This window comes from Periophthalmus magnuspinnatus, chromosome 7 (genome assembly GCF_009829125.3).
Source record: "Periophthalmus magnuspinnatus isolate fPerMag1 chromosome 7, fPerMag1.2.pri, whole genome shotgun sequence".
In the NCBI taxonomy this organism is placed as follows: domain Eukaryota; kingdom Metazoa; phylum Chordata; class Actinopteri; order Gobiiformes; family Gobiidae; genus Periophthalmus; species Periophthalmus magnuspinnatus.
The window spans coordinates 10553712-10579620 of NC_047132.1; the positions used below are offsets into that span (position 1 = coordinate 10553712).

At 37.4% G+C, this 25909-nt stretch overlaps 2 protein-coding genes across 2 annotated transcripts in view; both read left to right on the plus strand.

Annotated features, from left to right (window-relative positions):
- The window catches only part of zfp64 (zinc finger protein 64 homolog (mouse)), a 182435-nt gene that overhangs the window by 91411 nt on the left and 65115 nt on the right, over positions 1-25909 (plus strand). The gene's annotated exons all lie outside the window — the stretch shown is intronic.
- The window catches only part of LOC117373746 (probable phospholipid-transporting ATPase IIA), a 60473-nt gene that overhangs the window by 10173 nt on the left and 24391 nt on the right, over positions 1-25909 (plus strand). Inside the window, exons 5-17 of the mRNA XM_033969840.2 lie at positions 27-85; positions 5225-5276; positions 10041-10135; positions 11084-11164; positions 11272-11347; positions 12600-12676; positions 13443-13603; positions 14358-14500; positions 16400-16512; positions 18758-18967; positions 20789-20950; positions 23444-23536; positions 24530-24613. Of these exons, the coding sequence (XP_033825731.1) occupies positions 27-85; positions 5225-5276; positions 10041-10135; positions 11084-11164; positions 11272-11347; positions 12600-12676; positions 13443-13603; positions 14358-14500; positions 16400-16512; positions 18758-18967; positions 20789-20950; positions 23444-23536; positions 24530-24613 (1406 nt within the window). The remainder of the gene's footprint in view (positions 1-26; positions 86-5224; positions 5277-10040; positions 10136-11083; positions 11165-11271; positions 11348-12599; positions 12677-13442; positions 13604-14357; positions 14501-16399; positions 16513-18757; positions 18968-20788; positions 20951-23443; positions 23537-24529; positions 24614-25909) is intronic.

The window sequence follows — 25909 nt, forward strand, 5'->3', positions numbered from 1 at the left end:
TTTACTCTTTATTTTGCATGTTCCAGGGACGGTGAAGGTGAAAAGCAGCGGGATCCAAGTGGGTGACCTCATCATCGTGGAGAAGGTTTGGCATTAGTTTATAAAGGGAATAGTCTTCATTGTGGGTTGGATTGAGTGGATCTTTTGGACAAATTGGAGTTAAATATGTGAAATGAAAGATTATAAAGGACTGGTGCATGTGTGAATGTTCTGGCATTCTGTACCAGACTGAAGAGTGTCGACATCTCTATAGCCCCATTCACACTCAGTTCCCAGAGTCAGGTTTGTGGAGATGCAAGTCCACTCACAGTAATGACGCACATTTTTGCATATTTTTCAGTGCAAAAAAAGTTGCATAGAATGGGTTTAAGAACTTTTCATTTAGTTTTTGCAATTATCATTTATACGTTTTCAAATTGTACATTTATTATGAAGAAAAATTAAGACTCCAGTTGTAATTAAAATGTCAAACCTAAAACATTGCTCTAAAAATTTCTCACCAATAGTCTCTGTGCACAACAGTGGCCAGCAACCTAACTGTTGGCATCACTACTTTCTGTCCAATTTAATTTCTATGAGGTTTTTGCCGAGTCATGCTAAAACAAATATGTAAAGATCAGGCAGTGGACTGGGAGCTGTGGGTGGATATCACTGACAACATGTTAAACACTACACAAATATAATTAATATTTCAGAAAGAGATATGTTTGCGTCTCAATGCTAATGCTAATTTTGAGGCATAATAAATATTAAAACAACACCCCAAACTGAAGTATTCTACATATAAAAATAATTGAGTTGTCTTTATTTATTTATTATTTATATTTATATTTGAATTTGAATTGATTATTTTATGTTTTCTGACTTTAATAAAAGCGACTATTAGCTTTGAGACATAGCGAGCTAGCTAGCACGCTGCTGTGCACGGAGCCTATTGTTTAAATAATTCCACTTGGAGGTCCATGTACCACTGTTTGAGAAGCTCCGCATCTGTGAGCAGTTTGAGATTCAACAATAGAGCGTTTTATGACAGTGAAAACTCGGGGGATGGTTGGTACTTTTGTTGTGACGGAGCCTGACAGGAAAAGAGTTAGTAAAGATTTTGTAAAGATTTTGTCATCTTTGGATCAATCATGAGATCTAGCTTGTGTCAAAGTCAATACATGTCTTAGCAACAGGCGTCCCTTTAATTAGATCTGAAACAGAAATTCACTTTTTATTGATAGTTTTGGATTTTTGAAAGCACTTAATTTTTATGTAGCTCGTTTGTGAAGAGATTTGATCGATGATGTTCAACAGTTAAACTAAGAAAAACATGCAAGCAAAACTATTTCTTGAAAAAAGTTTAAAGAAGTCATGTTTCTAGATGAGAAATAATTCATATTTAAAGGGCCTATATTATGCTATTTTCTGATCTATGTTATGTTTCCTCATCACAAACAGACCTGGGGTTGTGTTTTGTTTCATTCATACGTTTAACACACAAACTCTGTATATTTAGGCTGGATTCTTCTCTCAAACATAGAACGCTCTGTTCCACCTTGTGATGTCATATAGTAATACAGGAAGTGCTCCACTGTGTTTTTAAACTCCATAGGCCTTCACTAGAATCATTTTTGATTAGGTAACAATATTATAACATGGCTTAAAGCTCACAAGAGTCACTTTTGTGTAATATAGTCTTTTTGTAACTTTTTAGCCAAAAAGAGGCTAAACAAAAGCATGTTGTTTTCATTGCACTGATAAAAAACATGAAAAACATGCTTCCTTTCTGTGAGCAGGCTTGCGTCTCCACAAACCTGGCTTTTATTTGGCCTACCTGAGAATGTTTCGAATTATGGTTTTAACTCTTATGTTTCCATGGAATCACAGATGATTACTCAGATCACAATATAACAGTGAGAGTTAAAAAAATAAAAACATAACAGTTGGCCTGTCACGATAACAGAGTTTGAATGAAATACTAACACTGAAATGAAACACTGAATGAGTCATAGAAGTTATTCATTCAACCCTCTACAGCTCAGATCTTGTCATAATTAAAAAAAAAAAAAGTTATTAATTAATACAAAGAAAATGTTAATATCGAACCCCAAACTTAATTGATCCATTTGTCATTTTTGAAACAATAAGTCAGTATTGTAATTAACATGACGAGCCTTCAGAGCAATTTTAAAAACAAAATGAATCACTCTATTCTCCAAAAGAGTCAATTAATGTAAAGTGCTTTTTCATCTGTCTGTTTTTGTCACCGCAACTTCACTTTTTCATTAACAACGTTTGTTAATCCAGGTCACATATTGTTACATTTTCATAATGGAAATGAAAGAAAATGAAGGATTTCACTGTTGTTCAGTCATGGTGTCAATAATCATGTTTTTTCTCAGAATAACTGCTAAAATGCAGACATTTGATATTGTGACATCCCTACTTTGGAGTTGAATAATGACACCACTTTCTGAAGTTATTGAGAACAAATATTGCTACTCTTGTTCCTTTAGCCCGACAGAGAATATGAACTTTGAACTTTGTGACGGTTTTTGTTTCATGTGGATAGGCCCAGTGATTACACAGATATTAACCATAAAGCAGGTCAACACATCTGCAATTTCACAGTTGAAGGTCCTATATTACATTCTTGTGAGCTTTAACCCACGTTTATAATGTTGTTACCTCCTCATAAACATATCTGGAGTTGTGTTTTGTTTCATTCATACATGTTTGAGTAACCGTGCATTATTAGGAAATAGTCTGTCTACATCTCCAAAGCTCAAAATGCTCTGTTCCACCTTGTAACGTCATGAAGTGGTAGTTTTCAAATTAACAGCTACCGTTTATGTTTAGTTCAGTAGAGAGTGGTAATTCTAGGTCTGAAATCACCCAAATAATTCTAGTGAAGTTATATGGTGTTTAAAAACACAGTGGAGCACTTCCTGTATTACCACATGACATCACAAGGTGGAACAGAGTGTTTTCAGTTTGAGAAAAGAACTCTGCCTAAATATGCAGAGTTTGTGTGTTAAACATGTGTGAATGAAAAAAAAACACAACTCCAGATATTTTTGTGATGAGGAAACAACTTTATAACATCGATCAGAAAATAGTGTAACATGGGCTCTTTAAACAGAAAATTCCACCATTGAGTTGAGCTCTGTTTTAAACTATAGGGATTGTACAATGTTGTAATGTGATGTGAACGCAGCCTATTCATCTCCCCCACCCATGTTAGTGTTTCAGTGTGAATAGTGAGTCTTAAATGAAACATGAGAGGAGCCCTGTCAGTTTGTGTTGATGGATTCCTTCTGGATCACTGCAGCAGCTGAAGGACAGGTCACACATGTCGCTCTAAACATTTAAACAAACATTACTCAGCAAACCATCGTAAAGTTACTCAAATCACACACTGGCTGTGTAGTTGGTCGAACATTAATCAAAGTGGACATTTGGTGAATGATCAGCTTGGAAAATGGACTTTTCAGAGTTGGTTCTTTTTTACCACGTTACAGTTGTTTCCCGAAACCATTTACCCTCTCGGAGCTGGATTTGAAGTGATTTGTGCATGTTTAAGCAATCTTTAATCGCTAATTATCAAGACACCCTATTGCCGAGCAACCCGTTTTCACCGTCACCGGCATACGCCCACTGTAACATACTTTCTTAGTTCTTCAATTTTATTAGGATTTGGCAGCGTTGCATAGTCATTTTGGTACAAATGGAAATTAAAATCCGCCACTCGCAAGTGTGATATGCAGCTGTCCATAGGAGGGGCCGACCGCTACACAGCTTTTTGTTGTGATGATGTTTACGGCGACGTCAGGTCCCATTGGGCACTGCAGTTTTCTAACTCGCAAATCAACAAAATAATTTTAGATTAATATTGTGTGTGCAAATTCTAACATAATGATCCATGGGTGTCATAGATTATAACTATAGAGCAGACAGAAGCACAGTGGGTCTTCTTTAAAGTGCATTTTTTCACTGGGTTTATATTCTATTGATGGTTTGTGTATCCTTCCTTTTTTGTTTCTGTCCAATTTCAGTCTCTCTCATGATGCCTTGTCTCCTTGTGTTTTTATGAATGAATCTGCCCTGAAGAAGGCCCTCTTGTCCTTTGCTCTAATAAAGGACTTTTATTGAAGGGTGTTTTTTTGTCTTTTTAAATGCCTAGTTGCACATTTTTGAACAGCACTTCTTTTTTTTACCATTGCATATTCCCAGACCCAGAAGTGCTCCCAAATATTGTTTTTAAATATCAGGTATATCGGTAATGAATCAAACCTGCAAAAAAGTCCTATTGTAAAAGGATATCAAGTGCAGGTTTATAGATCATTTTTGCAGTAATTTCACATTTATGCTCAATTCAATTCAAGTTTATTTCTACAGCACATTTAAAGCCACTTCTGATAACCAAAGTACTTCATGTAAAAGTCAACAAATCAAACAAGTCAAGAAGTTTGTTGAAATATGGTCTGATTGCTCTGTTGTTATCAAAAGAGTTCAAAGAGATGTTCATTTTTGTCACTATATTCCTTCTTTAGTGTTGATTCCATGAAAGTGAATTAGATGGACTTTTAATCCATCCCATTTTAACACAATAACCAAACCACATGCTTTTCCTGACAGGACGTCTGCATTAGTAAAACATTAACAATATTAACAACATTTTGATCATAAGAAAATACTTTTTTTTTAATTGAGTACAAAAACAACTGAATCATAATTTTTGCCATATGGCCCAGTGCAAATCATGGGTCAGCAGTTCTCAGTGGTTTCACGGTGTTGATCTGGTCTGGAGTGGCCTTAAGACTATTGGATCAATGCCCCATTTGTTTGTTGGTTTTTCTTTGACCTTATGCTTCTAAACCACGCTCTCTTTGCGGTGGCACTTCCGGTTAAGAATTCTGCTAATCCCAATGGAGAATTTGGGAAAAGTTTCACCAGTAAAATCTATAAAGTAGGTTGATTTGTGTAAAATGTTTCATGTTCACAGACACCACCATGCACTGATTCTCTGTGGGGGTTTAAAACTGCTTTAGGGCTAGGGTTAGGCAGATTTATGCAAAGTAATACAACACAAATGATGGTTCAGGTGACTTTATTGATACCTGCAGAGAGATTGGTTTGCAGAATGAGACAAATAAAAGAGACTTGAGCTTAAAATGAACCAAATATGAATTTAATAGTAATCTCATATTGAATTTGTCCTTATGTCCTGTCTTTGCAGAACCAGCGTGTTCCAGCAGACATGATCTTCTTAAGGACCTCAGAGAGAAACGGTAAAACATCTGCTGCTCGTTGGACCTCACCTCCAACTCAAGATGTCCCTGTGTTAAAAGGGGAGGAGAGGAAGAGAGAAATAGGGGGTAGAGAGAGGACGAGAGAGAAAAAGAGAAGCGGGTAAAGAGAGGACGAGAGAGAAAAAGAGAGGGTGAAGAGTTGAGAGAGAAAAAGGGAGAGGGTGAGGGGTAGAGAGAGGAGGTGAGAGAAAGAGAGAGGAAGAGAGACATGAGGAGAGCGAAAAAGAGAGAGATGGGTAGAGAGGAGGAGAAAGGGATGGAGACGGGAGGAGGGAAAATGAGAGAGGGGGTGAAATGAGGAGAGAGAAAGAGGGGGGTGGAGATGAGGCAAGGAGGGAGAGAGAGGGGGAGGAAAAGGAGAGAGAAGAGCGGGAGAAAGGAGGGAAAGAGGAGGAGTGATTTAATGCTTTTTATCTAATATTTTATTCACGCTTTACTGTTTTCATTTATCTGTGCAGCACTTTGGAAATGTTTAAAAATGTGCTATAAGTGGTTAGGATTAGAGAGGGGGAGAGAGAAGGAGGGGTCAGAAGAAGAGGAGGGGGGCAGGAGGAGAAAGGAGGGGGGCAAAAGGAAGGAGGAGGGAGGAAAGAGGATGGGAGCAGGCGAGTAAGAGGAGGGGACAGAAGGGAGGAGAGAGGAGCAAAAAGAATGAAAGGGAGAGGAAAAGTGGAGAGAGAGAGAGGAGGAGGAACGAGGGGAGGGAAAGGAAAGGAGAGAGGGGGCAGGAGGAGAGGAGGTTGAGAAAGGAAAATGGGAAATGGAGTGATTAAAAGGGGTGCTGAGGTGGAGGGATTACCTTGAGTCCGGACAGGAAGTCTAAAACATGAACTAAAGTGTGATTAGGAGAACCGCTCTTTAAGTGCCTTAAGACGTCCGTTAGAACTAGAACTGAAACATGAGGTATGATTGATCTGATTTGATCAGTTTGTATGATTGTAATTAGCCAAAGCTGCAAAGTTTCTCTATGCAAAAAAAAATATAACGTGGGGTTTTGTGTCTAACACATATAACTATTACAGAAACTATAGAGACACGTATGTATAATGTTTTTACAGACACAAACTACAAGGTTAGCAGTTTTTATGCAGAATAAGATGACCTTAATTCATATTGTCTGCTCCTCATCTGTATTAAAGGTCCTATATTATGCAAAAATTTACCCTTGTGAGCTTTAAGTCATGTTAGAATGTTTTTACCTCCTCAGAAACATACCTGGAGTTGTTTTGTTTCATTCACACATTTGAGAAATACTTTATTATTAGGCTGTCGGTATCTCCAAAGCTCAAAATGCTCTGTTCATGAAGCTACATTTACCTACCTAATATGCAGGGTTTGTGTGTTAAATGTGTGTGTGTCTGTTTGTGATGAGGAAACAACATTATAACATGGATCAGAAAACAGTGTAATATTGGCCCTTTTAATTATTATTAGCCTATACAGTATTGCGATATCGTCTGAAACGCAGCAAATAGCTTTTTTAATATTTAATTGTTTCGTGGAAATAATTTTGGTTATTAGTTCCATAACTCAAAGTACACGCCCACTTTTGCTTGTATAAGACCCATAATGTGTCTTCCTGTGAATTTTTTTTGTTGTAAAACCGATTAATCCTAACATCCACAGTTGAGCAGTTCACACTTTGTTTGATTCACCCTCTTAGAAAAGCTTTTGTCTGTCAAATTAGGAGGATGGGAACATGAAGGTACACCAAACTCCAATGCAAAGACTGCTTGAACTGTGAGATGGGTCAGCTCATCCCGGTAATCAAATACGGATTAAGAGACGCTCCCAATGTGTTAATGTATGCTTCATAGCTCTGCATTTGCACATATACAAAATAATATTCAAAAGGAGACACACAAAAGCAAGCCATGGGTGCGTGCTTATATGTGTGAATCTTACACTTTCTATTGAAATGTTTTTAAGTTATTTATTTACCTACTGTGTGTTGCTTCAAAGATCAGATACCTCGTGTTCAGAACATGAAAGCAGGAAGGAGGTATTTAAATTGGTCTAATGCTTTCCTAGTTCTTACAAATCCTTTGGCAGTGAAGCAAGGTGGAACACACAAACAACATCCCTCCAATCTCATTCCCTGTTTCACAATTGGATACTAGTGCGCAGCTTTACAATGTACTCTATATAGGGGAGAAAAAAGAAAAAAAATCTTAAAAACGTGAAAAACAGAACTAGTTAATTTTAAACAGTTGTAGTCCAAACTTATCACTTTCCTTATGCATTTCAAGCATCCTAATTCTTCATCACAATGAGTTTATAAGCGAGTTTCACAACTTTTAGAGACCAGAGTTTTGGTGGCAAGTTAATGCTAACCACAACTAGCATGCTAAAGTGCACTTCTTGATTATCGTACAATGAAACGGTTTATAATTAGATGCAGGTAGTACACAGCTGACTTATTTTGACCTCAAGAGCTGCTTATACAATAGGTCTGTACTAAGGCGAGACAAACTTTGCACAAATATATGGAGAAAAATGAGGTACATGAACTTTAACAATGGGATATCCCCTCTTTAAAGGTCCTATATTACACAAAATGGAATCTTATCAGATTTAATCCAAGTGATCTCCTTAAAAACATACCCGGAGTTGTGTTTTTTTTTTTTTCATTCACAGGTTTCAGTAAGGCTGGTTTATTAGTCTGCCTACATCTCCAAAGGTCAAAAAATGCTCTGTTCCACTTTGTGATGTCATGATGTAGTAGTTTTCAAGTTAACAAAACACAACTCCAGGTATGTTTGTGATGAGGAAACAACATTATAAAATAGATCAGAAAATGGCATAACATTGGCTCTTCAAGCAGTTGTAGTTTTTTCAATTGTTATTAAATAAAAGTCTCCCTTACCCAAACTGCCCTGGAGCACAGCCACTCCTCTAACCCATGAGGTAACCACGATAATATAACTGACATTTTAATTATGAATGAAAGTTCAAATCCACAGGATGAGGAGAGTTAAACTAGAGCTGCACCAATGATCTTAATTACATTTGTAATTATGAAAGTGCAAAGACTACAATTATAACTATTATAATTAGTGTTATTAATATATAAAAAATAATTACAGTCAAAACTACTAACCTAACCTGTAGTTTACACCTACAAACATGTTGTGAAATGTGTGGGATTCTTGTATTATTTTAGCAGGTCAGATTTCACTCTTCTTTTTGTACTCACTTCTTGACTCATAGATTCAAACTAACTACTTAACTCTTGCATTCTGTTATTTATTCTGTTATATTGAACATTTATAATACATTTTTGGAGATAATTTTGCTTCTGCTTGTTTCAATATTATTGTTTATCATCTATATTCACTTCAGCAATATATCGCACCTCAAAAATTGTTATTGAGACAGGCCTAATACGGAACAAGTTTAAAATGTGGACTTCACCTGAATCCGGATTTGCAAACATAAATTTCACACCTAACCTAAACCTTTTTGGATATTCACGCAGCTGTATTTTCAAGCTCCTTATTTCTTAACAACTTTATTTAATTAATATATAAAAGGTCAAATTGAAGGCACAAAAGGTAGCAGTTATGTGTGTTGTTGCTGTGTGTTCCTGTTGGGGGAAGGAGAGCGTGGTTTTACTGGAAAAGTGCTGTGTTATCTCTGTTCCATGTGGAGGCCATTAGGTCAATTATGAAGGGCCAAGCAGGATTTTGGGGCAGGATGATGCATGCAGAGAGTGGGGGATGGGTGGATGCAGTTTGTGGGTGGTTGCACCTCGACCCCCCACTTGTAAAGACAATTATCTAACCCATAACCTCTAGTTCTCATCTGTGTCCCATTCACTAATATTGATACATTTCACTGGGAGGTTGGTAACTTGTGTTGTAGTTTCAGAGACTTGTTTTGACTCTGGAACTAAGTAACTTGTTTTGTTATTCAGCAGTGATTCATAAACTAAATCAGGAATAAATCAGGACTGAAACCGGAACTAAACCAGGACTATGACTACACTCGGAGCTAACCAGTGTCTAAACCAGGATTAAACAAAGATTACACCAGGGTTAAACCAGGACTAAGACTAGACTGGGGCCTAACCAGGGTCTAAACTATGATGAAACCAGGATTAAATTAGGATTAAAACAAGATTTAATCAGGATTAAACCAAGATTAAACTAAGACTAGACTGGGACCTAACTAGGATCTGAAATGGTCTAATGAAGACTGAACCAGGATTGAACCAGGATTGAACCAGGACTAAAACCAGACTGGGATCTAAAAAGGGTCTAAACGAAGACTAAAACAAAATCTTAAACCAACACTAGCCCTGGACAAACCTGGACTAGATCAGAACAGAACCTGGACTAATCCAGGTCCATGCCAGGAATTATCCAGGACTTGATCAGGACTGAATCAGGAAAGACTAAACCAAAAGATTAATCCAGGACTAGACAAGGATTGAACATGGACTAAACCAGATCCACATGGGGATTGAGGCGTGCCTATATCAGGACTAAACCAGGGACTAAACCAGGGACTGAACCAGGGCCTGAACCAGGGACTGCCAAAATACAAAATAAATGTGTATGTTTGGCTCTTTGGCTGTACTTGTAAACATGGGTGACAGTGTTAATTTTGTATTGATAGTTAAAAATAATGTGACAAAATGCATCTGTAACATGATTTACTCTACATTCATTTTCATTGGTCCTTAATGAAATCATTGTGTCCTATCGCCCTCTAGAGGTTAATGTCGCCTGTGTTTTACAGGCTCCTGTTTCCTGCGCACTGACCAGCTCGATGGAGAGACTGACTGGAAACTGCGCCTCCCAGTGGCCTGTACACAGAGGCTGCCCACTGCTGGTGTGAGTCTGGAAATTCAATACGTCAGTCATCCATTTGTGCATTCAGGGACACTTTATACGCAGAGATATTCCTTAATATTTCCGTAAATACAATTTGTCTTAAAGGTTGTTTTAAATCTATAGTGGCAGATGTTAAAAAGTCCTGTTTTACATAAAATTGACTCTTGTGACACTTGTGAGCCTTAAGCCATGTTAGAATGTTTTTACCTCCTCAAAAACATACTTGGAGTTGTGGTTTGTTTCATTCACACAGGTTTGAGTAACCCTGGATTATTAGTCTGTCTACAATGCTCTGTTCCACCTTGTGATGTCATGAAGTGGTAGTTTTCAAGTTAACGGCTCCTTTTACCTTTAGTTCTGTAGAGATTGCCAATTCCAGGGCTGAAGTCATCCAAATGATTCTACTGAAGGTGTTTGGAGTTTAAAAACATAGTGAAACACTTCTTGTATTACCACATGATGTCATCACAAGGCCAGAATGTTTTTAGTTTGAGAAAAGACCACAGCCTAAATATGCAGGGTTTATGTTATGTAAACATGTGTGAATGAAACAAAATACAACCCCAGGTCTGTTTGTGATGAGGAAACATCATTATAACATAGATCAGAAAATGGCTAAATATGTATATGTGTGTATTAAAAAGATAAATAGAAATAGGAAAAAATAGATTTCCGAGACACATATTACCATTTCAGAACATGTTTATACAGGTCAGGGTTAGCAGGATTTTGACAGAATAATATTTTTTTGGTCATTGTCCCACCAACTACCCTGAAGTTTGGCACTACACTTGCATCCAGTTTCTAGGTATAATTTGCTTATGGATTTTGAATGAGAAAACAATGGAAAGTAGCCTGCGATGTGTTGGATGTGTTTACTTAAGTGCGCCTCATGTTTGCTCATCAAAACACAACTGAATACAAATACATTTTATTTATGTCTTCCAGGACCTCCTGCAAATCAGATCGTACGTTTACGCCGAAGAACCAAACATAGATATCCACAACTTTATTGGCACATTCACAAGAGTAAGTGAGACTACCGCTCCCTCTCTACACTTACAAATTCATATTAACATGACACTGATTCTTGAAACATGCATAATTTTACATTATTTTTATTTTCCTGTTTTTAGGAAGACGGAGACCACCCAGTCAACGAAAGTCTCAGCATTGAAAACACCCTCTGGGCAAGCACTGTTATAGCTTCTGGTAAAATAACATTCAGATGCTAAAAAGCTGTTGTGGATTGACATTTGTTGGGTTGGAAAAATCTAGGAAAAAATATAATATATTTTTTCTGGAACAGTGATACTTGAAACAGCATTAAAATTTGATCTAAACTTATACAAGAATCCCATTCACTTCAGAACATATTTGTAGAGATGTTGTGTGAGACCTTGTTCCTTATAATTATAAATATAATTTTGAGCTCAGTGAGTTCTTGTCAGGTTAAAGGTTCACTGTGTAGCTTCTCTGCTGGTCTCCATGAAGACTTGTATATCTAGCATCAATTGAATTACATTTTTTTTTTTTTGTGCTAAATGTGTTGATAGATGGGTTCAATGCCGTACTATGTAACTTTTCTCTGGCGTCTGCTTGTCTCTGTGGAGATGCTTCTACTTGGCCTGCAAATTTCCACAGTATGGCATTGAACCTATCTATCTCCAGCCGGACACATTTAGCCAAAAACTGTAAGTCAGTAGATTCTAGATACATACGTTTGTTTAATTTAGTACAGATGGCAGTCTCTTACACGATTATGTCCTATTGTAATTTTAATTCAATTCTTTATAATCATTCATAAATGTTTTAACTCACTACTCATAAAATATTACCTTGTGAAAGCTCCTAGAGGAGGTCTCTATGGGGAATACACACTGATTCTCCTGCACATGTGTTTGCCATTAGACAATAGAAAATCTGGATGTGATATTTTAAATGACATTTTGACTGAGTGGTTTATTTATGTGGGGATTAGGCGTCTGGGAAACATCTCTTTGACGTCCTCTGGTTTATGGTGTGTCTTGATTTTACTGGAGTCTTACAGTTTTTAACATTCTCCCCCCTCTCCTTTCTTTCCTCTCCTCTTTTTCTCAATTTACTCTTCCTCTGTCTCTCTACCCCCCTCTCTCCTCTCCCCTATTTTTTCTAACTTCCTACCTCCTTATCTCTGTTTCTCTCCCGCTCTTTCTCACTTTCTCTCCCGCTCTTTCTCACTTTCTCTCCCTCTTTGTTGCTTCCTCCATCTCTAATCTTTCCTCTCTTTCTCACCCCCCCTTCCTCTCTTCCCTCTTACTTTGCCTGTCTCTTCTTCTTTGTTCCCCCCCCCCCCCTTTTCCTCTCCTCACCTCGGTCTCTCTCTCCCTCCCCATTTCTCCCTCTCATTCTCACTCCTTCTCTGCCTCTCTATCCCTCTCTTTCTCATTCCCCCCTCTTCCCCTCTCTCCCCCCTCGCTCTCAGGCACAGTAATGGGGGTGGTGATTTACACAGGCCGAGAGCTGCGCAGCGTCATGAACACCTCCAACCCCCGAAACAAGGTACAGAGTGAAACAGTGAAAAACATAACCACTACACACACTACACAGGGAGGGTGGCCATTTTATTAGCTACACCTTCACTTCATTGGCCTTTTCATTAAAGTCTACACTGCCCCAACGGCCTCTCTGACCAGCACTATTCGCTCACTCACTCTACATATGCTGGGACCTTTTCAGATGGAGTTTACATGTTCTCCCTGTGTCTATGTGGACCTAGTGATCTCCCCCAAACAAGAGGATAAAGTGATATTTCTACTCCGTTCATATTTTACACACAAAGACATATATAGGCACACTTTAGCACACTCCAGATGCTGTTATATTTTTATGGAGATGTCTGTGTAATCCTTCAGTCATTCAGGTATGATCCATTCTGTCAACTGGACAGGAGTTTGACAGCTTTAGAGTATAAGAGTTAGAGAATTCGAGAGTATGAGAGTTTGAGAGTGGTGACACGTCTTCACTCTAAAACTCTTGCCCAGTTGACAGAATTTCATTTTTTCTTTTGCTATTGTTATGAAGATGCAAAAAAAATATTGAGATGTTCATTTTTGTCAGTATCACCCCTCCCTAACGTAAATAATGTTTTTGCGCAAATTTAATGTTGAGGCTTGACAATAGTTTAATTGAATTCTTGAAGTTCTTGTGATAAAAACTTAAACTGGTAACAGATCTAAATACTCAGGGTTTTATCATATTATGGTGTGCTTCATTTTGTCTCCACTTGCCTCCATTTATCAGTACTTTTAATACCTTTGTGTTTCAGGCGGGCTTGTTTGACCTGGAGGTGAACACTCTCACTAAGATCCTGTTCGGGGCCCTGGTGGTGGTTTCCATGGTGATGGTGGCTCTACAACACTTCGCTGGACGATGGTACCTGCAGATTCTACGGTTCCTGTTACTGCTCTCTCACATCATCCCCATCAGGTGAGTTTACATTGAAACTGTACAATTTGTACATATAAAAAATATAATCAAATTGATGATTATAATTAAAGACTGGGAAACTGTGATTTTCTCCCCCAAAGGGAAATTGCAGTGTTACAACAATAGTAAAAGTTCCAAAAGAGCTTGATAATGCTTTGCATTACAGAGTGAAACAGTGAAAAACATAACCACTACACACACTACACAGGGGGGTGGCCATTTTATTAGCTACACCTTCACTTCATCGGCCTTTTCATTAAAATCCACACTGCCCCAACAGCCTCTCTGACCAGCACTATTCCCTCACTCACTCTACATATGCTTTACATTTACACGGTGCCTTTCAAGACACCCAAGCCCCTTCACAGTGGACACAAGGCTGCCAATCTGCACCATCCGACCACCTAGGCAATGTGGGTAAAGTGTCTTGCCTAAGGACACAACAACAGTTTGCTTTAGAGTCACTACTACCTCACTGTGGCACATGGTATTCCCAGTGGTCTCCCATCCCAGTATCATCAAGGCCCGGCCTCGCTTGGGATTGTGAATGTGCAGTGATTGAAGTTTCTTTTGTTTGTTAAATGAATCTATGTGCCCCTGTTTCTACAACAGGAATTTATGTATAAGGAGACAATAAAAGCTTTACATTACTTTTATACTTAATCACAGTCATTTGAAATATGACTATAGCAGGTACATTTCTGCAGAATAATAATGTAGTAATAATAATGCCTTTCTTTTTGAATGTTTTCAGTTTGCGCGTGAACCTGGACATGGGGAAAATGGTTTTCAGTTGGATGATAAAGAAAGACTCTAAAATTCCTGGGACAGTGGTTCGAGCCAGCACTATCCCGGAACAACTGGGACGCATCTCCTACCTCCTCACGGACAAGACCGGTACAAACATGAACAATGTGTCTGTCCTACTGTTGGAATCTATGGAAGGATGTCTGTATTAAACATCATCGACGTAATGCTGCACTGTGAAACCTTTCTGGTTTCACTTGCTTGTCTCCATGGAGGTATACACATTTAATGCTGTGGACAATTCCATCTCCACATCTCCATGGAACAAACAGGTGTTGGACCCTCCACCAAAAAGTTACATAGTGCACCTTTAATGCAATTCTGCGTAACATTCTGGAGGTGGCATGTCAACAGCATGGATTACATGGAATTGTTCCATACTGTTGAATGTTGTAACGCAAATTTCCATAGAGACATGCCCCCAACCCAGACAAAATAAGAATCAGGTTTGTGGAGATGCAAACCCACTCAGAGTAAGGACGGAAGTTTTTCAATGCAATAAAAACAACCAAAATGAAAAACGTGGGACTTTAATTCTGTCCTATCAAATGTTCATATTAAAAGACAGAAAACCTAAAATGTATGGATCAATAAAAGGCTGGATTGCTGATCACTCCGCTAAATTAGTCACTTCCACATCTCACTATAACAACACTAAAGTTTGACACAGTGACGCCTCTCGTTGTGTGGCATAGATGAAGCAAAGCCTGTGTAAATAAACCAGGCTAAGAAAAGCTTTTAGTGTCGGGGACAGTGCTAACAGTGCTAAAAGTGCAGAGCTAAGCCACTTCCTCTGTTTCTGGGGGGTGAGTGCTTACGGGTGGTGGGGGTCTTGGCTGTTATTTGATCATTAAATCATAAAAGACTTCTCATCCACTCACCTCCTCAGCTCTGGGCACTTCCTCCAGGCTGAAGGTGTCGGCCCATTGATTTATAGTGCTCATGACCTGTAAAGCGATTGCAATTTCCTCATTTTAAAGCGCAATAAGGCTCCTAAGTCCAAAACATATGACTGTGAAAAGTAGTGATGGGTGAGACCAGTTAGTTTTGGTTTAGATTCGATATTAATTAATACTATGGTACTAAAATATCCTGATACTAAGTTTCAGGATATTGATTCGATACAGATACCAATGAATTTTGTATTAAATGCATGGGAACTCCTCTACTTTAAAGGTCCTATATTACGCTGAGTTGACTCTTGTGAACTCTTATCCATGTTATAATGCTGTTATCTCTTCAAAAACATGACAGGATTTGTATTTTGTTTAATTGATACATGGGTTTCATTTATACTCATTTATGTTTCAGTAATTTGAGTAATAGAGTTTAAAAACACAGTGGAGCACTTCCTGTATTACCACATGACATCACAAGGAGTGTTTTCAGTTTGAGAAAAGAACTATGATGAGAAAACGACATTATAACATAGATCAGAAAATAGCTTAATATGGGCCCTTTAAAGAATTTGACCTTGGTGTATAGATCATTATTTCAGCTTGAACAGATCAAAAAATTAAATATGTACAGATAAGGTAAAATGAAAACAATGCATTTCCAACATTGTTTAAAATTTTATCTAAAACACATTTATGCACAAGAATGAATCCTTTTGAATATTTCATGTGAAGATACCTCATAATAGTTCTGAGAATACTGGCTCTTAACCCCATCAATGAGAGGGACATCCACACAATATAAAACTAGACAGTTAGGGCTGTTTGATTAATCGTGATCCAAATTGCAGTTAGAATGGATGCAATTGGCCTGTTATGAAATGTTATTTCATATTATTAGTTCATTTGTCAGTCCATATTTCAGTGTTTTGTCAATTCTCCTGAACACAAAATGTGAACTTTGAACAGAATCCTACTGCTAAAACATAAATCCCAAATCTAATCACAATACATGTAAAAAAAAACAAAACTATTTTTCCCAAAGCGTTCAGCTCTACAGACGATAATATTTGTGTTTTACATTTTCTCACAGGGACATTGACTCAGAATGAAATGGTTTTCCGGCGTTTGCATCTGGGGACTGTGGCCTACGGTATGGACTCAATGGACGAAGTGCAGAGCCACGTGTTCAGTGCTTACACTCAGGTGAGCACACTCAGCGTTAAACATCCTGAATCCACTTCTATCAGCTCACTTCTACTGGTTTTACTGTAAAAAAACAAAACATCGGATTCAGTTTGTGGCATTTATCAAAAAATATTTAGTAGTTCTTTAACTTCTTCTTTACTACATAATTCCATATGTCTCGCTTCATATGTTTGATGTACTAAAAATAAAGATAAAAAAAAACATTGAATGAGAGGGTGTGTCCAAACTTTTGACTAGTTGTGTATATAAGAACACAGCGGTGTGGCAATCAGTTTGTAACAAATAACAAAATGCTAATACACTTCCCAATTTGATTACATCATCAATTCATAACAATTTTAATACAGATCAAGATCCAATCATTTCAAATTTTCAATAATCAACTTGTCAGCTTGGGTCGCTTTAATGGAGAGGGCTATAGCCAATTCTCTGTCAGTAAAAATGTGGTTTGGAGCACAGTGCAGACTTTGAAGGAAGAAATTCAACTATTTTTGTGTTAAAAGACTTGTTTATATTTTATGAAATGAAGATTGAAAGCCACATTTTTAATAATATGTCTGTGTAATCCCTTTGGCGTCCACGTACCATCCATTGTAAATGAATAGAATTTTCTTTTTCTTTGTTTTTAACAAAAAAAAAATGTATGGAAAATAGATCAGGGAAAACAATATGATGCATGTTTCACTGCCTGTATTTGATTTATGAGAAAACTAGCCTAGCGTGTTTTAAATGTCATCTCAAGTAGATCTTGTCCTCTTTGAAATTTGCATGGGAAAGCGCTCATACAAACAGAGTGTCCTTTGTGTAAAGAGGTTCTGAGTTTGTGATTTTTGTTTGTGTGGATGCTTCCTGACCTCAGACAACACTCTTTGTCCCCCTTTGACACGAGAGGTCGGTGAAGCAGGAAACAGGATCAGCCCAAAGCGAAGCACCAAACACACTGCTGCTTTAATGACGCCTCCATTAACAAACCCAAAAATAGCAGCGCCACAACAGCTCAACATGGTTCATATTTTCTTAAGAAACACCTGGTTATGCTTAAGAGTCGTCCATCACCAACATTGTTAGTGACTCGTTATTTAAAGCTCTTATGTTAAACTGGGGAGGCCTAATTGGATTATTACAACAACATTAATCAGATATTTTTGCAATTCATCAAAAATGGGCTTAAATGTGCCTGTAATTTAAGTTTCAGGGTTTAGATGAAGATATTTTTTTTCCTGAGTATTGCAATGAATTTGGGATTTTTGTTTTAGTAGAAGTAATCTGTTCTAGGAAAATGTGAGATAAGACGGAAATATAAACATACAGGTACTACAAGAATCACATGTAAATTATGTTTAGTTTGTGCCATTTTCAAATCGTGACAGTTGAAAATCTGATTTGATTGAGATTTATCTTGCAGCCCTGTTTTGCATACGTGTGAATGGACACTTAAATTAACCTGATGTAGTAAGATGGATCCTTGTGACATTTGTGAGTTCACAAACTCATAAGAATCCATCTTGAGATTCTCCCTCTGTAAGGTTTACATCCGCCCAGCAGTGGAAGGACCAATCACAGAGCAGCGTTTAGGTTTGTGCGAAAGTCAAAGAAGTCCAAACAAAACATGAAATGTGAGAATATTGGAATATTTAATTTGTGAAAAACATGCAGAAGTTCTGAGCTTTGTGCATTTGTGGAAGGGCTTTTCCAGATCTCTGTAAAAGACGTTACAAATTGATAATGTGTAGAACTCACTACAGAGTCATATCAACTTCAAGATTCAACTGTGAGTATTTTCAACATTTGTGGTCCATGGGTGTATACTAGTCTATGTGTCTTATACAGCCCATGATCATTCTAAATCTATTCATTTCTGTCCTGTGAATGTGACTTTTTTAGTATCGATACCTGCTCAAATGAGTATTTTGTTTCGATTCTAGTTTTAGTATCAATTAGCATCTGATTTTCAATACTAAATAAATCAATATATACAATTTTAATTATACAAAATAAATTAGTACATAAATAAGTCAACAGAAAATTAATAATAAAATACATAAAAATAAAGGAGGGTGCGCGGGGTCATGTAACATACACTATGATTTTCAATACTTTTGACAACACTATCAGGAGGTGGATGCACAAAATGTGGCACATTCCCAAAGCTCAGTAGCATTTCCTCTCTGCTCTCACGGACCTGGAGAGAAAACTTAATCCATTTCCATCTTTTTGTAAAAAAGATTGTCTTGTTGTTCAGGCGACCCATGACCTCCCGGCCTCCAGAGCTCCCGGTGCCACAAAAGTGAGAAAGACAATCAGCAGCCGAGTGCACGAGGCAGTGAAGGCCATCGCTCTGGTGCACAACGTGACCCCAGTGTACGAGTCCAACGGCGTGACCGACCAGGCAGAGGCCGAGCAGCACTATGAGGACACCTGCAGGGTCTACCAGGCATCTAGTCCAGACGAGGTAAAAATAATAAGGAAATACAACTACAAATAAGTAGTACTACCACTATTGCAGCCACAGCTGCCAGTTTGTGTCAGCTGCCCCTCTGACCACCACCCACACTCACGCACACATGACATTCATACTAGGCAAAGTGGGACAAGAATAGAACTTAAATCAATCCTTCGACAATCCTTTGGGTTGGTGGATGATTCCCAGTGAGGTGTAATAACTAAAACTGCAGAATAAACAAAACACATCTGATTGATATAAACTAGTCCTGACAAGATAATAACAAATCTACTAAACATCTCTAATGATTTGGATAAGAAACTAAATTAACTACTAAACTAATACAAAGTTGAAAAAACTGCCACTCAAAAAGTGCAAAAATATGAAAAGCCAATGTGTTTTGGAGCGTCGGCTTTCATCGGGCACAAGATTGTTGTGACAGATTTGAAGTCATATTGTAGGTGTAGCTCACGAGGTCAAAGTAAGCAGGCACACAGTCGCCCGGTGCATGATGGGACATTTAGGCAGAGCAGATTTTAGCATTAACAGCATATTTAAATTATGCATTATTCATGTTCACAGTAGTGTAAATACTGGAATTAACAACAACGACAGCGTGGAAAATAAAATAAATATGTAAAAGTGCTAGAGAATATATAATTTCCTAGAGGATGAATATTAAAAACATTTCATGGAGATGTGCTGTTAAAAATAGGCACTGATTTACAAGTATTTGCATAAGTTTAAAGCACGTGGTTTTAAAGGGAGGGGGAGAAATCTACCTCGCCATTGAGGCCTGGAAACTGGGGAGCTGTGAGAGTATAGATCCAGTATGACTCCTCTCCTCCACTCTCATTGTGTCTTGAATGTGCTCTGTTGCACATATTTTTAGGCTTTTACAACTCCCGTGGTTGGCTTCTTTATAGTGGGTTGCCATGGGATACTGGGGTTTACAGGTCCTTATAGATGTTTGTGTTCAGCCAAATCCATCACAATCACCGTCAACAAATGAAAGAAAACTCAGAAATTCCGTAGTTTCTGAGTGTGGAGTTATTCAGACCAAACCAACGCTAAACAACTTTACATAGAGAGCAAAATGGCCAATATGTGTTTATTTAAAGGCGCTTGCTTGTCTCCGTAGAGATATTATTTCTTTGCCTTGAATGTGCCACAGTATGGCTTTAAACTTATATCTTGCATTTTTTATTTTTATTAGTGTTTTTATTGCTCTAAATAGTGACCTGTAACTTGACCTGATGATATCACCTGCTTGTTTCCATGGAGAGAGATAAATGTATTGCTATACTATGGAACATATGGGTGACAGTAGCTCAGTTGGTAGAGCGTTTGTCAGTTTGAATCCCGCTTTCGGCATACACATCATTGGTAGAGCGGTAAGAGGGCAAGACACTTAACCCCCCTCGCCCCCAGTGTCTGTGTACACTGGTGTATGAATGTGTGTGTGAATGGGTGAGTGGTTCCTTGATGTAAAGCACTTTGGGTGCTTTGAATGTGGAAAAGTGCCCTAGAAAAATGTGACCATTTACATTTTTGGCAAAGCAGTAACATCTCCATGAAGACAAGCAGGTGGCAGACCTTACAGCAGAAGGTTACGTATTGGACCTTTAAGATTATAGATTATGGATTCTTGTTGATAATTTGTTTTTTCAGACAATTTAGTAAATCTTCAATTTATCACAGACTAGATGTTAATTCTCTTAATTAATAACATGGTAATTTAGCTACAAAACTGCAGGCATGTAAACGTAAAGCCTCTGTAGATAAAACTCCTTTTATATTGTGTGTGTGTGTAATCATTTGTGCTGCTAGGTGTCGCTGGTGCAGTGGACTGAGAGTGTGGGACTGACTCTTGTGGGACGGGACCAGTCTTCTATTCAGCTGAGGACGCCTACTGGACAAATCCTGAACTTCACTATCCTACAGATTTTCCCCTTCACTTATGAGAGCAAGAGGATGGGCATCATTGTGCGGGTAACTGTCTGTTAACTCACATTTTGCTGAAGCAATACCTTTTTCCAAACAGGTAGAGTAGAGATGATTATAGTGATTAATGGTATTTTTTTGTACTTATTGTTTTACTACAGTGTATATTGCATTTTCAATTTTTTAACTATTACAATAGCCAGTGACTAGTTACTTGCAGTTTGAGTAAGAAATTACACATGAATTATGAAACAATGTTACTTAATGTTAGTATGCAGCCTGCGTTCATACTGTTTTAAAAAGGTACTACGATCACAGCTGTGTTGCCAGAGCCTTAACCTGCAGATAGATGAAACACACAAGTTTTTCTCATTCTCAGTATATGGACAGGCCTCATGTGAATGCTCAGAACCGCCAGAATTCACTCACTGAGCTGCAGAGGCTGTACTAGCACTGAGTCATGATTGTCTGCAGGTGCTGGGGTTTAAGTACTGAGGATCCAGATAGAGAGAGTCCTTTAAGATTTAAACCAACTGGATTTCAACTTTGAAACTGGCAACCCAAATGAGAGACACATGTGAGGCTCATTCTGCTCTCTGATTGGGTAATCATCCTGAACCACAACACCAAATTATAACATAAACAACTTGTCCATCAGGTCCAATGTTTTGTAAGAAAGAATAAAGAAACAGCATTACAGTTGTTATCAGTTAAAACTATATTTGATTACCTCATATCTGGGGCCACAGTTTGGTCCTGTTTATGGAATTAAAAAAAAAATGTTGCATACAGTTCCTTTAACTGGCTCTTTGCTGGTGTTTTCAAGTGTCTATGTTGTGGTTTTAAGCTCGTTTTTATGTCTCGCAGCACAACTTTCCTAATTTACTAGTAAATAAAGCGATGAAGCAAATGGAGTATTTTGAATTTGGAAAGAATAACAAGAAAAAGTGCTTCCAACAACCTCACAATGAACTCCACGAACCAGGCGGGTAACTAAAGTTTATTTTAGTTGGCCTTTTTTGACCAAAGTAAATCTCAGGAAGCAAGGAATCAAAATTTTACTTCCACATAATAATATTTTTCAAATTATTATTGAAATCTCCAGTGAATACAAAATGGCTTCCTGGCAGTTCATAATGTCAATCTGTTTATGAAAGAGTTGGATTTTGCTTCTTCATGCAGTTGTTGCTTGAATTCAATGAATGCTGTACTTCCTCCTCATTTCAACTCTCTTTTTGTCATTGTCAGCCATTCACATCCTCCTGCCTTTGCCTCTCATTTTTCATCTATTTTACAAACTCATGCTAAAGGTCCTATATTATGCAAAAGTGACTCGTGAGCTTTAAGCCATCTTATAATGTTGTTACCTCCTTAAAAATATACCTGGAGTTATGTTTTATTTCATTCACATATGTTTCAATAACCTTTTATTATTAGTCTGTCTGCATCACCAAAGCTCAAAATGTTCTGTTCCACCTTGTGATGTCATGAAGCATTAGTTTTCAAGTTAACAGCTCCTTTTACCTTTAATTCAGTAGCGATTGGATTGAATTCCGGGGCTGAAATCATCCAAATGATTCTAATGAAGATGTGTGGAGTTTAAAAAACACTGTGGAGCACTTCCTGTATTATGTATGATGACATCACAAGGTGGAACAGATTGTTTTTGTTTAGAGAGAAGAACTCATCCTAAAGTGTGAATGAAGCAGAACAGAACTCCAGGTCTGTTTGTGATGAGGAAACAACCTCCTAACATAAATAAGAAAATAGTGTAATATGGGCCCTTTAAATTCTGTTGGTGTGATATCTTTTGTGTTGGGAATCAAACTTGGGAAAAGAGATATTTAGTTTTATTATTTTGAGAACAATAGAGAAAAAAAAATAAAATAATAACAATCTGATTTTATATGGAAAATGTTATATTCACTGTTGTAAATGTAACGATGCCAGCCTCAGTATCTTTCACTATACACTCTGAAAAATTACTTTAAATTGCTAGAAAACCTTAAAAATAAACAAGCTAATTCCATGTTATGAATGTATAAATAGATGGATCTTTTAACTGCCCCAATCACTACATAATCTCTGTATATGTTGTTTATGTTTGTGAATGTAAACGTCTATGACAATGTGGTGTTTGTTTGTATTGTTATATCTGTGTAATTTACCTTGTACAAAACATCTGATTCATAATTTAAAGTTAATGTAACTGTTGTACTAAATACATATACAGTAAGTACAGTACAGTATAGACAGTAATGCTCAAAATCTGGTATTTTCACTGGATAGACACAAAAATGAGACAAACTAAATCATATCTGAAGGAGCCGTGCAAGATACACAAAAGTTCAGATCATTATATTTTGTCAACTTGAAGCTTTTGTCACTTGTAGACTTACTCATAGTGGGAAAAATAACCAAAGTACTTTTACTCAAGAAAGGACACTGTTATACTGTCAGATGAAGCATTGTGTCTGTAGTAAAACTTTCTTCAAAAATAAATGTTCTTATTTATTAATCTTACACTGTTTTGTTTTCCAGGATGAATCGAATGGCGAGATCACTTTCTACATGAAGGGAGCAGATGTGGTGATGGCTGGGATCGTTCAGTACAACGACTGGCTGGAGGAGGAGGTCTGTTACACAAATACATGCAAATGCCATTCAGATGGGTACATTTTTATTTTGCAATACATAAATGGTAAATATATATATAGAGCTTTTCTGACTTCAAAGCGCTTTACATCAAGGAACCACTCACCCATTCACACACACATTCATACACCAAGGTACACTCATCTGTGGGAGCTGGAATTACACTGTCAGCCTGTGGATCTGACCGTTCAACCAATTATATTTATGTAGAGCAGGGATCTGAACTGCCAACCTTTGAATTAGTGGACAAACACCTCTACCAACTGAGCTACTGTTTCCCGTTTTCGCACAGTATTTATCATATGTACTTTTTATTTGTAATAATGGGAAGATTTTATTTCAGTTGTAATATAATAAGATTTGAGCTCTGGTTGAAAAAGTAACTTCCATGGTTATTATTTAGAGATGGATATGGGTTTTTCATGGCCAATACTGTTTGTTTAGAATCCAGTCCGATGGCTGATAACCTCTGTGACATTTTTGAGCTGATATGTGGGTCTATTTTCCTCAAATTATGTGATTTAAATTTACTATCAACTCACCCACAGCTCTTTTTTTTTAATCCAACCCTTTAAGAGAGCAGTGTAGTAATTTTTTCTGCAGTTATCTCTATGCACTGAAGTGTTCATATAAAGCTTTAAGTGTGTTCTTTACGTAGCAGATCGGCCAAAACAAAATATCGGCCTGTCCTGGAGATTTAAGGCCAATAGCCAATACGCTAAAAAGGGGCAAATATCGGTCTAACTCTATTATTATTTGGTTCTTTCTTCTTATTTGTTGCAGCCCAGACCTTTTAATGATACTGTATATTTAAATATTGTTCATTGGGATTATCCTGCTTTAGTGTTTTAAAGCCACTGACATTAAGTAGTTTCAATATGATCGTTTATCGTTATTTCTCTGTAGCAATATATCTTGTTGTTATGGCGACAGGCCTGGCAATAAAGTCTTATATATTCTTGATTTTTCTAGTGTGGAAACATGGCTCGTGAAGGCCTGAGGGTCCTGGTCGTGTCCAAGAAGTCACTGACAGAGGAGCAGTACCAGGATTTTGAGGTTAGAGTTAAGTTAAACTCTAGCATGTGTTTTTATTTATTTATTTATTTTTTCATAAACATAACATAAAATAAATGCTCTTCTATCTGCAATAAAGCCCTAATAAAATAAAATGTGTGTTAATATTGAATGAAAAGTAATAAAAACAAAATAATACAGTGACACATAAAAACACATTAGATCAAAACAAAAACTCACCTTTTGTACTTGGCTGTAAGTCAAAGAGGGGAAATGTGGAATTTAAAGGTGCATTATGTAACTTTTCCGGTGAAGGATTTCCTACCTGCTTGTCTCCATGGAGATATTATTGCTTTGCCAGGAATGTTCCACAGTTATTGTATTAAATAAACTATATATATATTACATTACACAACTTTTTTTTTTGCTCAAAAATAGTTACAAAAAACACGCATTCTGTCTCTGAGTGGAGTCGCCTCTCCACAGATCTGACCTGTAACTTGATGTCAGCATCTTGTCTACACAGAGATGGATACATTTAATGCCATACTGTGGATTATACCTGGAAAAGTGATAGCATCTTTATGGTTACATAGTGAACCTTTAAAAGCATTCTATTACAGTCTCCTTTCTAAAATGTGAAAAACCTATGCAAAAAATTTGTTTAAAAAAAGTTTTAAAAAAATGTACATTAATTTTGAAATTCAAGTATGATCCACATTAAATTAAGTGCAAAAAAAAATTCAAATTTGTCCCAAAACTCATCCCTTAACTGCTGTAAATCTCGTTACCACAATAAAACATCAAACATTCCTTAATATCAAATGTGTCTCTGTATCATAAGCGAGAGCCTTGACCTCCAGGAGCACTCGCATTCCCCTCCTCCTCACACCCAGGGAGCAGTCATTGTTTTGGGCCGTCGCTCCCTGGTCTCCCCCCTCTCAGCCTGGAGCTCTGACTCACAGCTGACTCACCCTCTTCCCGTCTGACTCATGCTCAGATTGTTTGGACTTTCAAATTACCCCCGGAGCAAGAAACAAGACAAGGCGTCCACCATGTTTTTTCTACATTTGAACTATTTTTACAAACAGGTTAAACAAACAGCATTTACACATTTGTACAATAGAAGTTTTGGAGCTGTATTGGCCAAGTCTACAGTAATGCATTATTTTTATTATCATTATTATTATTATGGTTGGAGACTGTCACAATAAATTCGATTGCAAGTTGTTGGGTATAAAATGTTTTGTTTGTTTGTGCATTCAAAATAGCTTAGGGAAGTCTTAAAGGTGCAGTGTGTAACTTTCTGGTGGAGGCTCTGCATATCGCTATGGGGAT